This window comes from Gymnoscopelus braueri, assembly GCF_963280865.1.
Source record: "Gymnoscopelus braueri genome assembly, chromosome: 3".
NCBI classification, from domain to species: Eukaryota; Metazoa; Chordata; class Actinopteri; order Myctophiformes; family Myctophidae; genus Gymnoscopelus; species Gymnoscopelus braueri.
In genome coordinates, this window is record NC_137612.1 from 1,223,900 (window position 1) to 1,237,566 (window position 13,667).

Genomic DNA, 13,667 nt, shown 5'->3' on the forward strand with positions numbered 1-13,667 from the left:
AATGCCTCTTTCATATAAAGCACTTAAAGTCTTTACTTTTCACTCCCAAGTTCAACATTCAGTCGTAGCTTCTTTTTTCTTTTTTAAACACAATCCATTTTCAAATTGCCTCGGGTTGTGTAAGTGCTCATTAAAACATAGGAATGAAGGCCTGTGCAGCGGTAAGGCCACAAGGAGCATTTCACACATTTATTCTACTCTGTTAGGCATGTCAAATTAGTCCCTTTAAAACGTCTAGTCAGGCACTGTGTGTGAAAATGGGATCCTGACACTTTATGTGACCCAGTGCAAAAATAAAACCAAGGAGGCGTCTCTTTCTAACACTCTAAATCCTCTCTGTCAGAAACCTCATATGTCCAAAACTGATACTTTTCAGGATGCAAATGAAAAAATATAGCAATTGTAGCAGATCTACAAGCTCGAAACAACATGACTTGTCTTAGTTCTACTGGATCTCTTCTCCACTAGTCTTTTTCTACTGGATCTCTTCTCCACTAGTCTTAGTTCCACTGGATCTCTTCTCCACTAGTCTTAGTTCCACTGGATCTCTTCTCCACTAGTCTTTTTCTACTGGATCTCTTCTCCACTAGTCTTAGTTCTACTGGATCTCTTCTCCACTAGTCTTAGTTCTACTGGATCTCTTCTCCACTAGTCTTTGTTCTACTGGATCTCTTCTCCACTAGTCTTAGTTCTACTGGATCTCTTCTCCACTAGTCTTAGTTCCACTGGATCTCTTCTCCACTAGTCTTTGTTCTACTGGATCTCTTCTCCACTAGTCTTAGTTCTACTGGATCTCTTCTCCACTAGTCTTAGTTCTACTGGATCTCTTCTCCACTAGTCTTAGTTCTACTGGATCTCTTCTCCACTAGTCCTAACCAAATATTTTAGTCTGTTTCTTTTTTTCTTGATTACATTTTCATAATATTTAGCTCAGTCTTCATAGCTTAGTTTGTATCTCGTTTTCGTCCGTGAAGAAAGGTAATCGCCAAAAGGTTTTCGTCATAGTTTTAGTCGACAAAATTAACACTGTCTGACATGCAACGAAATTTTTCTGCTGCAACTTATTACTTTAACATCTTCAAATTGTTTTGTGTCTTTCAGGTTTATGCTGCTGAAGGAGAGTGAACTCCAGTCAGCTAGAGGAGGTGGACACTGCACTGACCACTAGAGGTCACTAGAGGAGGTGGACACTGCACTGACCACTAGAGGTCACTAGAGGAGGTGGACACTGCACTGGACGGTCCATCTGACCATCGGCCTTCTTCCATCAAATTCACACTTTTTATTATAATCCTGGATTTTTTAACCTCGGCCCAGAAACAGTAAGTACATCACACATTAATCCCCAATTACACGCTTATTAGTATATTAGTATTACATTATTAAATATGTCAGTAATGTCTTTGTATACGGGTATTTAAGTTATTTGTTATTTATTTTTTATTAAGAAGCCTAAAAAGGCCAAACAGAAATTACATTGATATTCATATGTTCCGATGTTCATTCAATGCCCGAAAACACAATTAAATCATTAACTCTTACCCTGCCAGAGTTTTTTCAGAACAGTCTGTAGCCTCTGCCAGGGTTTTGACCGATTTTGGTACCTTTTCGCATAGCCACAAAATATTTTTCTCAAGTATGATTGATCCCCAGAAAATTTCTAATCACAGATGAGATTCAGGTGTGGTTTCACAAATGTCAACGAGGTCAATTTGACCTTGTTGTCATGTGTTGTTTGATGTTTGAAAATAGCTCAAAACCAGTGGTTTCAAACCAAAAAACATTGTGGATTGTTTGTCCGTTTCAATTTTAACATTGAAGTGGATGGAGCAGCAAATCTTTGGAAATTGTTATCTCCTTATTCGTTTGGAATATCGAAAAGGTGTCAATACTAAATAATTAGAGAATCTTTTTAGATTTTTTATTTATTTATTTTTTTTTCCAGGACGTTTTTAAACGTCTTTGGCAGGCAACAGCTAATTTCTCAAAGACGTTTATAAACGTCTTTGGCAGTTATAGAGTTAATCACAATGTATTCGTACGACAATTTAATCATCAACTTTAAATGTTGTCATGGTGACCGACAGCCCTCAGAAACACATCTCCGTCCAGTAGTTTGGTTGTTGGAGCCAGAGACGAGGCTGATGCCCCGTGGACCTGTGGTTCACCCTCCCACCACCAGGAGGCCCTCTATCTCCTCTCCTCTCCTCTGAGCTCTCCTTTACCGTGAAGCAGAGAGAGGCATGATGATGGCATGGCCCGCCGCCACGCCCCGCTGCCCCCTGCAGCACGCCTTCAGGTCAGTGTTGATTTCGTCGACTAAAACTATGACAAAAAAAAACATTTTGGCGACTACCTTTTTTCACTGACGAAAACTAAATATAAACTAAGCTATGATGACTAAAACTAAGACTAAATATATTGACAATTTCGTCAACAAATAAAAACTAGACTAACATGTTAGTGAGGGATCTAGTGGAGAAGAGATCCAGTAGAACTAAAAGACAAGTCATTTTATGTTTGTTGCGCTCTGAAAATAGCCGATCTACAAGCTCACAACGCGTCGCAGCGCGACGCGTTGTGAGCTTGTAGATCGGCTATTTTCAGCATGCAACCAAGTGTAAAATCAGCCATTACGACACCATCAAGGCACCGCCAACATACATTATAGTCGACTAAATCAACTGTAGATTTAGTCGACTATAACCGTATGATATTTAGTCGACTCAAACTAGACAAAAACTAAAACATTTCTGTTGACTAAAATATGACTAAAACTTTATTCAAAAGACTGACTAAAACTAAATCAAAATTTGCAACACTGCTTCAGGTTATGTGCTGCGGGGGTTATTCTGCTGCTGATGCCACTGCTGCCCTCGGTGGCGCCCTCCTCCTCCTCCTCCTCCTCCTCCTCCTCCTCCTCCTCCCCTGGCGCCAAGGAATGCCCGCGGCTGTGCGTGTGCGAGGTGCGGCCCTGGTTCACCCCCCAGTCCACCTACAGAGAGGCCACCACGGTGGACTGCAACGACCTGAGGCTGACCCGCGTCCCCACCAACCTGTCCCTGGACACTCAGGTGAACCCTCACAATCATTACTAAATAATTCGCCTGATCTCAAATTATTTGATATATATGTAACGCCCGGGATTCGAACCCGCGGGTCTCCCACGTGGAAAGCCAACATCTGAACCGCTAAGCCAAAGGGAATTCCCTATCGCTCAGGGGAGATATTAAGAGTTTCAGGCCATCAGGCTGAGATAGTGAACCGCTCTGTTACATATTGTTACGGTCTCCAAACAATAATACGAAATCAGTGGCTCAAATTGGAGACCCTAACATAAGGATGGACAACATTGGCAAAGGTTTAAATCATTTTTATTTACTTCCCACAATACAAAATAGGATATTGAGGAACAAACATGGAAACTAAATCCAAAATACTTTACCAAATGAAGAACCAAAAGGAGGCCTGGAGATGCCGGCAAACTAAAGAGAATGGAGGGGGGACCAGGCCACCCCCTATAGGGACGCCGAAGCTGCTCCCCCCTCCCTACCTAACAAAACCTAGGTACTACTGAACTAAAAAGTAAACGAAAAGAGGGAACTGCCGGCCATCTCCAGGCCAAACTAAAGTAAAATAAATACTTAAAGAAAAGGCTTTTTAGCCGGAATAAACAAGGGTGTGGGAACTGAGATGTTGCTGGGTCTGTGTCTGGAATAGACACACACGACCGGAAACGGAAGGCCTACAAATCCACGCCCACTTTTGACACAGTGCCGCTACTCGAGGTCCGTTAGAACGATGAACTGCAGCTCTCAATGCAATCCCTATGAGAGGCATTGTAAAATACCGTCATTTCACTGGTTAACTACTGAGGCTGTAGCGATTTTTTTTGTGTTCTAATAATCTGTCCCATTTGTTTAATTTATCCTTTTTAATGTCCCATATCTGCCATCTCGATATACTACCCACAATATACTATAATATACTCCATCAGTATGTCAAAACCGCTAGCATCGGAGATCCAGAGTTTAAGTGGTCGCATGGTATATACGTCACGGACACATCCCTTGAGGTTTTCAATACCCAGAAAACTGGCGAAAGTGTCCGTTTTGAAGATGTTTTGGTCATTATCTCTGGAACAGAAGGTCCAATCTGCTCAGTTCAAAGCTTGTTGGATGCGTGACTTTGAGGACATTAAGCAAGCAATGACACAATTTTGGGTTATTATTTTTTTTTTGGGGGGAGGCGAGATCTTAGTTGGGCAGGCGACCACCTGTCCTGTCTCTACAGTGGGTACGCCACTGGTCGGCGCTCGGCGCTCGTAAAGACAGTGATGTCACTGAAATGCGACAACTTCTCTGTCTGCCGTCTACCCTCTGCTGTGTTAACATTATGGGTAACTCGTTAAAGTGGCAAATTAAATGTGAAACACATCAACTATTAAGAAAACAAGAAGATATGTTGACAAAGACACTCCATACATTTGGAAACATATTTTTATTTAAATCAATATCGTCTTCAGTTAATGCAGGATAATTTTAAAAGCAGGCTAACTCTCATATCCTCTCATAGGGAATGCATTGGCAGCTGCAGTTCATCGTTCTAACGGACCCCGAGTAGCGGCGCTGTCTCAAAAGTGGGCGTGGATTTGTAGGCCTTCCGTTTCCGGTCGTGTGTGTCTATGGAACTGAATCTGGCTGGCTTTTATAGAGGCTGGTAATTGGGGCGGCTCTGAATTCTTTCTTTTTTAGATCTACGAGCTCACAACGCATCACGATGTGCATGAGCTCGTAGACCTGCTATTTCCACTATTGTTAAAAAGTCAGGAAAATGGCTAGATTTTGGCCATAGTACATAATGTATTTAGATTATTGGTTCTACTGGTCACTGTCAGTCATTTCTTTGTAGTCGAGGCAGAAACCTCTAATCTCCATATTTTAATTTGTTCGTAATATATTCTGCATATATATGCCATTTTCAGGTTCATATATGTGCATATTTGTGAATTTATAGGACATATATGTGTCATATATATAGCTCATATATATCCACATATATGTTAAACATATATGTGGAATATTTAATACATATATATGGAAATGGGATGTCTGAACATGTATCATTATGGATCTTGACCCTCTTACAGGTGCTGCTGCTGCAGAGCAACCTGATCTCTCACACCAGCGGAGAGCTGCAGGTCTTGGTCAACCTGACGGAGCTGGACCTGTCCCAGAACAACTTCAGCACTGTGGCGGCCACAGGCCTCAACGGCATGGACCAGCTGACCACCTTACACCTGGAGGAGAACCGGATCACCACGCTGCCGGACCACTGCCTGAGAGACCTCTCCGACCTCCAGGAGCTCTACGTCAACCACAACCAGATCGCCTCCATCTCCCCCGGGGCCTTCACGGGCCTCCACAGCCTGCTGCGCCTCCACCTCAACTCCAACAGGTATACTGCTCAACTCAACCAGGGAGGTTCACATGATCTTGTTCTAACTCTCCCCCCCCCCCCCCCCCCCAGCCTGGTTCCAGACCATAGACCCCGCTCACTCTCTGAAAAGTGGGTCTAATCAGGGGGAAAATGTGTTTTATTACACAACCACTACTCCATTCAGTCCTGAAATGTCTAAATTTACTAGCAGAATATAAGAATGACCTTAAATCATGGCTTCATCTCAACACTAGCCTCGATCTCCAGGCTTTTATTTTCCTTCGCGTTTTGCTCAAAAATAAGAGCCTGGACCAGCCTGTTGACATTCCTGGCATAGGAAGTGGGAGTCAACCTTTCATTTCCCCAACCAACCAGAGTGCAGTGGGCGTCGCTCCAAATGTTGTGACGTCAGGGCTCTCAATGCTGCACATTGGGGGAGGAGGAGGGGCGCGGGGCGGGGTGGGGGCTGACGGATAGATCGGTGAACCAATGGGATCCCACAGAATTTTTCTCCGGAGATTTTGAACCCGCCCCTCTAGACCAGATATCAGACGCGCTAGGGCAGCCTATCTCAACACTAACTGGTCATAGTTAGATTCCTACCTCGGAATAGCCCGCTCCTCTGGCTGCATTGGATTCTTCTCTTAGTGTACCTGCTGTCCTATGTATATGTATTGTTTCTAACATTATATATAAGGATTTAATTTTCTTAGTTTTCTGGTTGTTTGTACAGCTTCTTTCCACAAAACAAGCTTTGGCTTTTGGTGTTTAATCCACGTTGGTGTTTTCTAAATGGTAACATTACAGTATTTGTGATTTTCTTTGCCAATAAAAGTATTGTATTCTATAACAGGCTCCGGGTCATCGACAGCCGCTGGTTCGAGGCCACGCCCAACCTGGAGATCCTCATGATCGGGGAGAACCCGGTGGTGGGCCTGCTGGACATGAACTTCAAGCCCCTGGGGAGCCTGAGGAGCCTGGTGCTGGCCGGCATGGACCTCACCGACGTCCCCGCCCACGCCCTGGTGGGCCTGGACAGCCTGGAGAGCATGTCCTTCTACGACAACAAGCTGGCGGGGATCCCGCAGCTCGCCCTGCAGAAGGTCCCCAACCTGAAGTTCCTGGACCTCAACAAGAACCCGGTGCGCAGGATCCGGGAGGGAGACTTCAGGAACATGCTGCGCCTGAAGGAGCTGGGCGTCAACAACATGATGGAGCTGGTGTCCATCGACCGCCACGCCCTGGACAACCTCCCCGAGCTCACCAAGCTGGAGGCCACCAACAACCCCAGGCTGTCCTTCGTCCACAGGACGGCGTTCAGGGACCTGCCGTCCCTGGAGAGCCTGATGCTGAACAACAATGCTCTGAGCTCCCTGTACCAGCGCACCGTGGAGGTTTGTTTGTTTGTTTGGATCCCCATTAGCTACTACCTTAGCAGCAGCTACTCTTCATGGGGCCCACGCAGAAATAGATTACATTACATTACATAAGATGAAAACATTTTACATGACTGTATCAAGAAAATGGTAAACACTTACAATACAACCAAAATGGAAAATATTAATCAATCTTGATTATATGGTGTTGTAGCCTAAATTATAAATCGTCACCTTGCTAAACTAATGGCCTATGTCATATTTAAAAAAAGTTTTTCAGGAAAAATTAAAAACTGATCCAAAACAAAACTATATGATATTTCTTAATCATTTCACCCAAAATGTTTATAACAAATTATGACTATTTAAATAGAAATAACACTGTCTGTCAGTTAAGTAACATAAGAGATTTAAATAGATTTAAATAGGATTAAATCTGACTTAGGCAAAAAATATATATCAAAAAATTGCCTAAATCAGTAAATAATTTGACCTAAGTCACAAAACCATGTGACTTAGGCCAAAAAAAATTGCCTATGTTGGCCTAAGTCACACTAGGGAGTTAGGTCATTACACTAAAAGGGGAGTGAACAGCATAATCCTTTTTAATTAGGATATGGGCGATTTTACCAGAGGTGGCCAGTGTCATGAGGAGCTGACTTAGGCAAAAATATCATTTTCCTCAAAAAATGACTTAGGCCATTAGTTTAGCAAGGTGACGAAATGTAACACCTTACTGATACCTCAACAACCGTAGTTACAAATGCAGGTTTACAAATACAGTTATACTATGTAAAAACATTAAACAGTGTGCAGTTAGCCGATCAAAAAGCAGATTCCATAAGATATTTCTTCCATTTATTTTTAAAATCAGATTTACTTGTTGCCTGTATGAGTTGTGATGGAAGACTTTGCAGCTCTTTCATTGCACTGTACATTATTGTGTGTTGCATTGAATTAGTGTTTGAAATGGGAAGCGTAAAGAAACCTTGTGATGGTGTTGTAGGTGTGTTCATCTGAGCTAAACTTCAGCCGGCCATACAAGACAGCCGGGACCCTGGATGAAATAATGCCTCTTACAAAAGACAGCAGGGAAATATGAAGTCTGTCCTCCACCAAAGGCCATCCCAAAACGCCATGCATTCTTTTGGTGTTTGTTTAAAAGGCAGATGTGAAAAAGGCAGGGCAAAGGTAACCTTGACTTGCAGGGAGTGTGCATAATTTTTTTTACACAGATCGGTGCAGTTATAGGTAAAAACAGTAATCTGCCTTTTATAGCGCCACCATGAGGCTGATTAGAACATTTTCAAGTGGCATTTCTTCCTCGGCATAGTGGGAATGTGTGTGCAAAATTTCACGGAAATTGCATGCTGTGTTCATGTTTTGAGACATTTTGTTCAAAACGGAGCACTCCTGCAGACTTTTGGAAGCCATTTTTAGCCAATCAGGATGGAATATGAAGAATCTGAAATACCCGTTTCGTTTAATGACTATAGAGATACTGTGTACCGATTCGCGTGATGTTTGGACAAAATCTGTAGGAGTACTGTGAAAAAATGTGTTTTGCAAAAAGCGGCCTCCTGGTGGCGCTTTAACAATAATCCAAATGTGTGAGGGCTAGTGTTTGCATTGTCGTGGTATGTATTTGGTACATCTCCTGATAACGGACAGACTTCTTCCCATTGCTGCAACAGACTTATATCAACCTGCTTTGACCGTGTAAATGTACTCATTTAGGTCCTGCCCAACCTGCGTGAGATCAGCCTGCACAGCAACCCGCTGCGCTGCGACTGCGTCACCCAGTGGATGTGCTCCAACCGCAGCACGGCCGTGCGCTTCATGGAGCCCCTGGCCATGCTGTGCGCCTCGCCGCCCGAGCTCCGGGGCCGGCGCCTCAGGGAGCTGCGGCCGCTGCCGGACGCCCCGGAGCAGTGCCTGCCCCTCATCTCCCACGACACCTTCCCCGCCCACCTGAGCCTGGAGCTGGGCATGAGCGTCAGCCTGGACTGCCGCGCCGTGGCGGAACCCGAGCCCGAGATCTACTGGGTCTCCCCTCTGGGCGCCAAGATCACCGTGGACACCGTGTCCGAACGCTACCACCTGAGCAGCGAGGGCACCCTGAGGCTGAACCACATGCAGGTACAGTGGGCCCTCCTGTCACTATTATTAACGTACATAATGGCCTGGTCACAATTATCCTATATTAACACATTGAGTGCAAGGTAATTGGCATCCAAGTCATCCTCAGAGTTCTAGTGTTTTTTTACCGTGTTTTGACGATCTTTGAAGCGCCACAGAAGCCACAACGTGGACCCGGATGTAAAAATAATTGTCCGGGGGGTGGGGGAGGGTCCCGTCTATCCACTGGAACAAAAACATTTCTTCCGCGATCGGACGCTTTGGAGCGATCGCCCGTTGATAATGTCTGGTTTCGGAATTCGACGTCACATCCGTCGAATTCCTTCTAGCAGAGTCGAGGGAACATTCTTAAGTTGCGTTAGAGCGCCCTCTTGTGGAATTTAAAAAAAAAAACGTCAATGTGTTCAAATTGGCTAATGGGAGGGAACCATAAACAAACCTGATAGGCCCATATATAGGCATGTCACTATGACTCAGACATAACCATAAACAAATCCGATAGATGGGCATGCCAATATACAGGGTATGGGCATATACTACTGACATCAGGGATCTCCATGCTGTATGGTCATAAAAGGGACAAGGACTGACACATACAGAGATCTCCATATATGGGCAGTGGGCACTAACGGGTACTCTCACAAAGCCCCTGACTCTATGACTCAGAAATATCGGTCGGATTGGCGGTAGGCCATACTGTAGGTGTGAGGGCCGCCCGATCTCTAGAGGTTCGGGCCGCCCTGGTTTAAGATAATCGGGATTATTTTTGATAATCGTCAGAATCGGTTCCATTCGTCTGTGTTGAAAAATATGTCACAATGTGTCGCAAAGCTGTTTTTGAAAACTTTTTAAAGTATTACATTCTTAAATATATTAGGCCTGTTTTGGCCAGAGACATTGCAATATTTATTATGATTATTGTTACCGGTCAGTGTCAGTCACTTCTTTGTATATCTACTTATAGTTATTTGTCATATCTGCTCTAATCTCTCAAGAACAGATTCAGAGCTGCGCTTGAATCTGTCGGGAGCCGTGTTGATAACCTGTGCACATTGGCTACAAGTGGGCGGGCCTTCAGATCAGGAAGCAGGCCGCGCTTTACCCAATCAAATGTAGTGGGCGGGATTTACTGTCTGTGTGCTCGCTTCCAACTGAAAACAAACCAAAACTCATTTAACAATAGCGCCCTCGAAGCTGACAAAACCACGGAAAGATATTCACATTTTAACTTGTTCTTTCATCATAGAAACAAGTGGGCTTAGAACCAAAACCATCCATGTTCTCTGGGAGAAATGGTGTTAGTGTTCCGTGGAAAAATATTGTTAGTGGGAATGAAAACAAAGGCGCACCACCAGAAGTGGAGCGCAGAAGGCATGTCCAAACCCCGGTTTCCAGTGAGCTTGGGGCCAGTTAATGGCCTGTCCCAGAGTCAAATGCAAAAGTGAAAAACTGCAGAGGGCACTGTTTTTCCTTTTTATTTGAAGATGGGTTCCCAGATTGTATCTGCCCTGATGTGAAATGTTTGTTTACAAAGTCAAAGAGAAACTACATTTTTATTCATATGATCCAGTGTTCGAAGGCAAATACACAATTAAACCGTTAATTTCAATGATTTATACGACAAATAATCATCAATCCCCCCCCCCCCCCCCCCCGCCTGCAGGTGGAGGACTCTGGCCGCTACACCTGCGTGGCTCAGAACACGGAGGGCGCCGACACGCGCGTCTCCACCGTGCGCGTCAACGGCACGCTGCTGGGCAGCGGCGAGGTGATGAAGATCTACGTGAAGCAGACCGCCGCCCACTCCGTCCTGGTCTCCTGGAAGGTCAACTCCAACGTCATGACCTCCAACCTCAAGTGGGCGTCGGCCACCATGAAGATCGACAACCCCCACATCACGTACACGGCGCGCGTTCCCGTCGACGTGCACGAGTACAACCTGACGCACCTGCAGCCCGCCACCGAGTACGAGGTGTGCCTGAGCGTGTCCAACGCCCACCTGCAGACGCACAAGTCGTGCGTCAACGTGACCACGCGCGGCGCCGCCTTCGCCCTGTCGGACGCCGCGTCGGAGCGGCAGCGGCGGCACCCCAGCGCCGCGGTGGTGGCCGTCATGGCCGCCGTGCTGGCGTTCGTCAGCCTGGCCACCGTCGGCGTCTACGCGGCTCGCCGCTGGAAGAGGAAGAACTACCACCACTCCCTGAAGAAGTACATGCAGAAGACCTCGTCCATCCCGCTCAACGAGCTGTACCCGCCGCTCATCAGCCTGTGGGACGGCGACGGCGAGAAGGACAAAGATGGCGGCGGCTGTGCGGAGGGCAAACCGTCGCCCGTGGACACCACGCGTAGCTACTACATGTGGTGAAGGGAGACCGTCGCCCGTGGACACCACACGTAGCGAGCTACTACATGTGGTGAAGGGAGACCGTCGCCCGTGGACACCACACGTAGCGAGCTACTACATGTGGTGAAGGAAGACCGTCGCCCGTGGACATCACGCGTAGCTACTACATGTGGTGAAGGAAGACCGTTGCCCTTGGACACCACGTGTAGCGAGCTACTACATTTAGTGAAGGAAGACCGTCGCCCGTGGACACCACGCGTAGCTACTACATGTGGTGAAGGGAGACCGTCGCCCTTGGACACCACGCGTAGCGAGCTACTACATGTAGTGAAGGAAGACCGTCGCCCGTGGACACCACGTGTAGCGAGCTACTACATTTAGTGAAGGAAGACCGTCGCCCGTGGACACCACGCGTAGCTAGCTCCTACATGTGGTGAAAGGAGGCGCCGACCGCCAGCAGCACAAACTAGACACACTTTTGCCATTTTGGTGCAAAAGTCCGATTAATAAAAGTTGCAAAATGTTTTTTGTATTCTCAGCTTTGCTGATAAGAGGCAGAGTGATGAAAGGACTGGATTTTTAATTGTATAGCGTATCGCCTTTGTTTACATTTGTTTAATAATAGTCTCTATGCACCAGCGGCCTTATTGGAATGAAATTGGGCCTCTTCCTTACTTCCTTGTTACAAATTATACTATCTTTTCCATTCTGGTCAAACAGAGGTGCTGACATTGTGCATGTTGGCTCACTGGAAACTCTGTGCTACACCAGTGGGTCTCAAAGTGTGGTCCAGGGACCCTCATGGTTCCTTGAGGGGTTCCAAATGGGCCCTTGCGGTTCCATTTGGTTCCATGTGTACACTCTCAGAGCTATGGTACATGTATGTGCTACACTAAATGGAACAGAGCCTTCATTAGTATAAGGTAAGACCCAGTTACTATGAAGGAAGTAAGGAAGACGCCCAATGTCTTTCCAATATGGCGGCTGTGCATGGAGCCTGATCTCTTTATCTGTTTTGGGGCTTTTTCCGATAAGGCAGCTGTGTTTTAGCCTCCAAGTTGTCTTAGTTGCTATAATGCTGATTTTTTGGTAGTTTGTTGCTTGTTTTTTCCCCATAACCCAGAGAGAGAGACCTGTGGTCTTCTTGCGGTTATTATTATTATTATTATTAGCAGAGATCAACGTTTTCCTTCTTCTGTTTTATGAAACAGGTATGATGTCTGAGCACCGATAAGGTGACGGAGTTTGTATGAACTTGAATTAAAAAGGCTGTCTGTGGGGGTTTAGACTTTCTATATATATATATATATATATATATATATATATATATATATATATATATATATAAAAGGCTGACTGTGGGGGTTTAGACTTTCTATTCCGTCTACAGAATAACGTTAGCGATTGTGCAGTAATGTTGTATCAACTATGATTTTGAAACTTTGCTTATTTTACTTGCAAGAATTATAGGATTTTAGTTTGTTGATGAATGTGCTGTTAAATAATAGAAACATGAATGTTTAATAATAACATTCCGTGTCATTTACTAAATACAGTAGATTTGATTGTATATCCTTCCTTTTACGGATACATTTATTTGTTTTTAGTATTTTTTTTGCTTATTTGCTTGTTGCGTAGTTTATTTCCACACGCAAAATGTATACTGACGATGTTTAAATAAATGACTTTTTGTTTTTTCTTTTGCACAAAATCAGCCTCTTTTTCCTAGTGTTTTCCTACAGTATACAGCTCAGGTGTTGGACAGCTGTTCGGTCACCTTCCTCTGGTGTTATAAAGGTTCATGTGGTCTCGTGACATCTACGAACCTCTCACTCCGCTATACAGCTCCGAGATGAGCTTGGTTCCTTGGGGGGTTTTAGTCAGCCTGTGGCCATGTTTCCCATTCAACCCGGAAAACCCCCCTACGTCCGGTGCCATTACTGCTCCCGGTTCGGCTACAATGGGAAAACATGGCCACAAGCTGACTAAATAAGAGATTTAAACGGTTGTTTCGTGCCGGTCCAAAAAGTTAGGGTTCCGGAACATCCTCAAACATCTATACAGTTTGGAAACTACCATTAGCTTTTGGATACGATGTGGAGAAAAAGGTAATCCACAGACCCTTTGTGGCCGTTCCACCGATTCCGGTAGAGCTTGCAGTGGAACCTCATCTCGGAGCTGTATAGAGCACCAAAGTCTGACGTAATTTACACCTGGTTCGCGGTTTTCCACCCCCGGTCTGAATCCCCATAGACGTATTTAGTATCGCGTCAAATAAGAACTGTGTTCCAAAAATAAACAAATGATCCCGGCGGTTTGACTCTTATGATGGATATGAAGCATCAACTGACAGTGAGAAAACGATAACG

At 45.1% G+C, this 13,667-nt stretch overlaps 1 protein-coding gene across 1 annotated transcript; it reads left to right on the forward strand.

Annotated features, from left to right (window-relative positions):
- Positions 1 to 2,249: 2,249 nt before the first annotated feature.
- LOC308082951 (leucine-rich repeat neuronal protein 1-like) lies at positions 2,250 to 11,319 on the forward strand (the record flags this gene model as incomplete). Its single annotated transcript, XM_080425031.1, has 6 exons — positions 2,250 to 2,299; positions 2,831 to 3,074; positions 5,150 to 5,457; positions 6,293 to 6,833; positions 8,553 to 8,954; positions 10,618 to 11,319. 6 exons carry the CDS (start codon positions 2,250 to 2,252, stop codon positions 11,317 to 11,319), a joined length of 2,247 nt encoding a protein of 748 aa, XP_080281157.1.
- Positions 11,320 to 13,667: the final 2,348 nt, after the last annotated feature.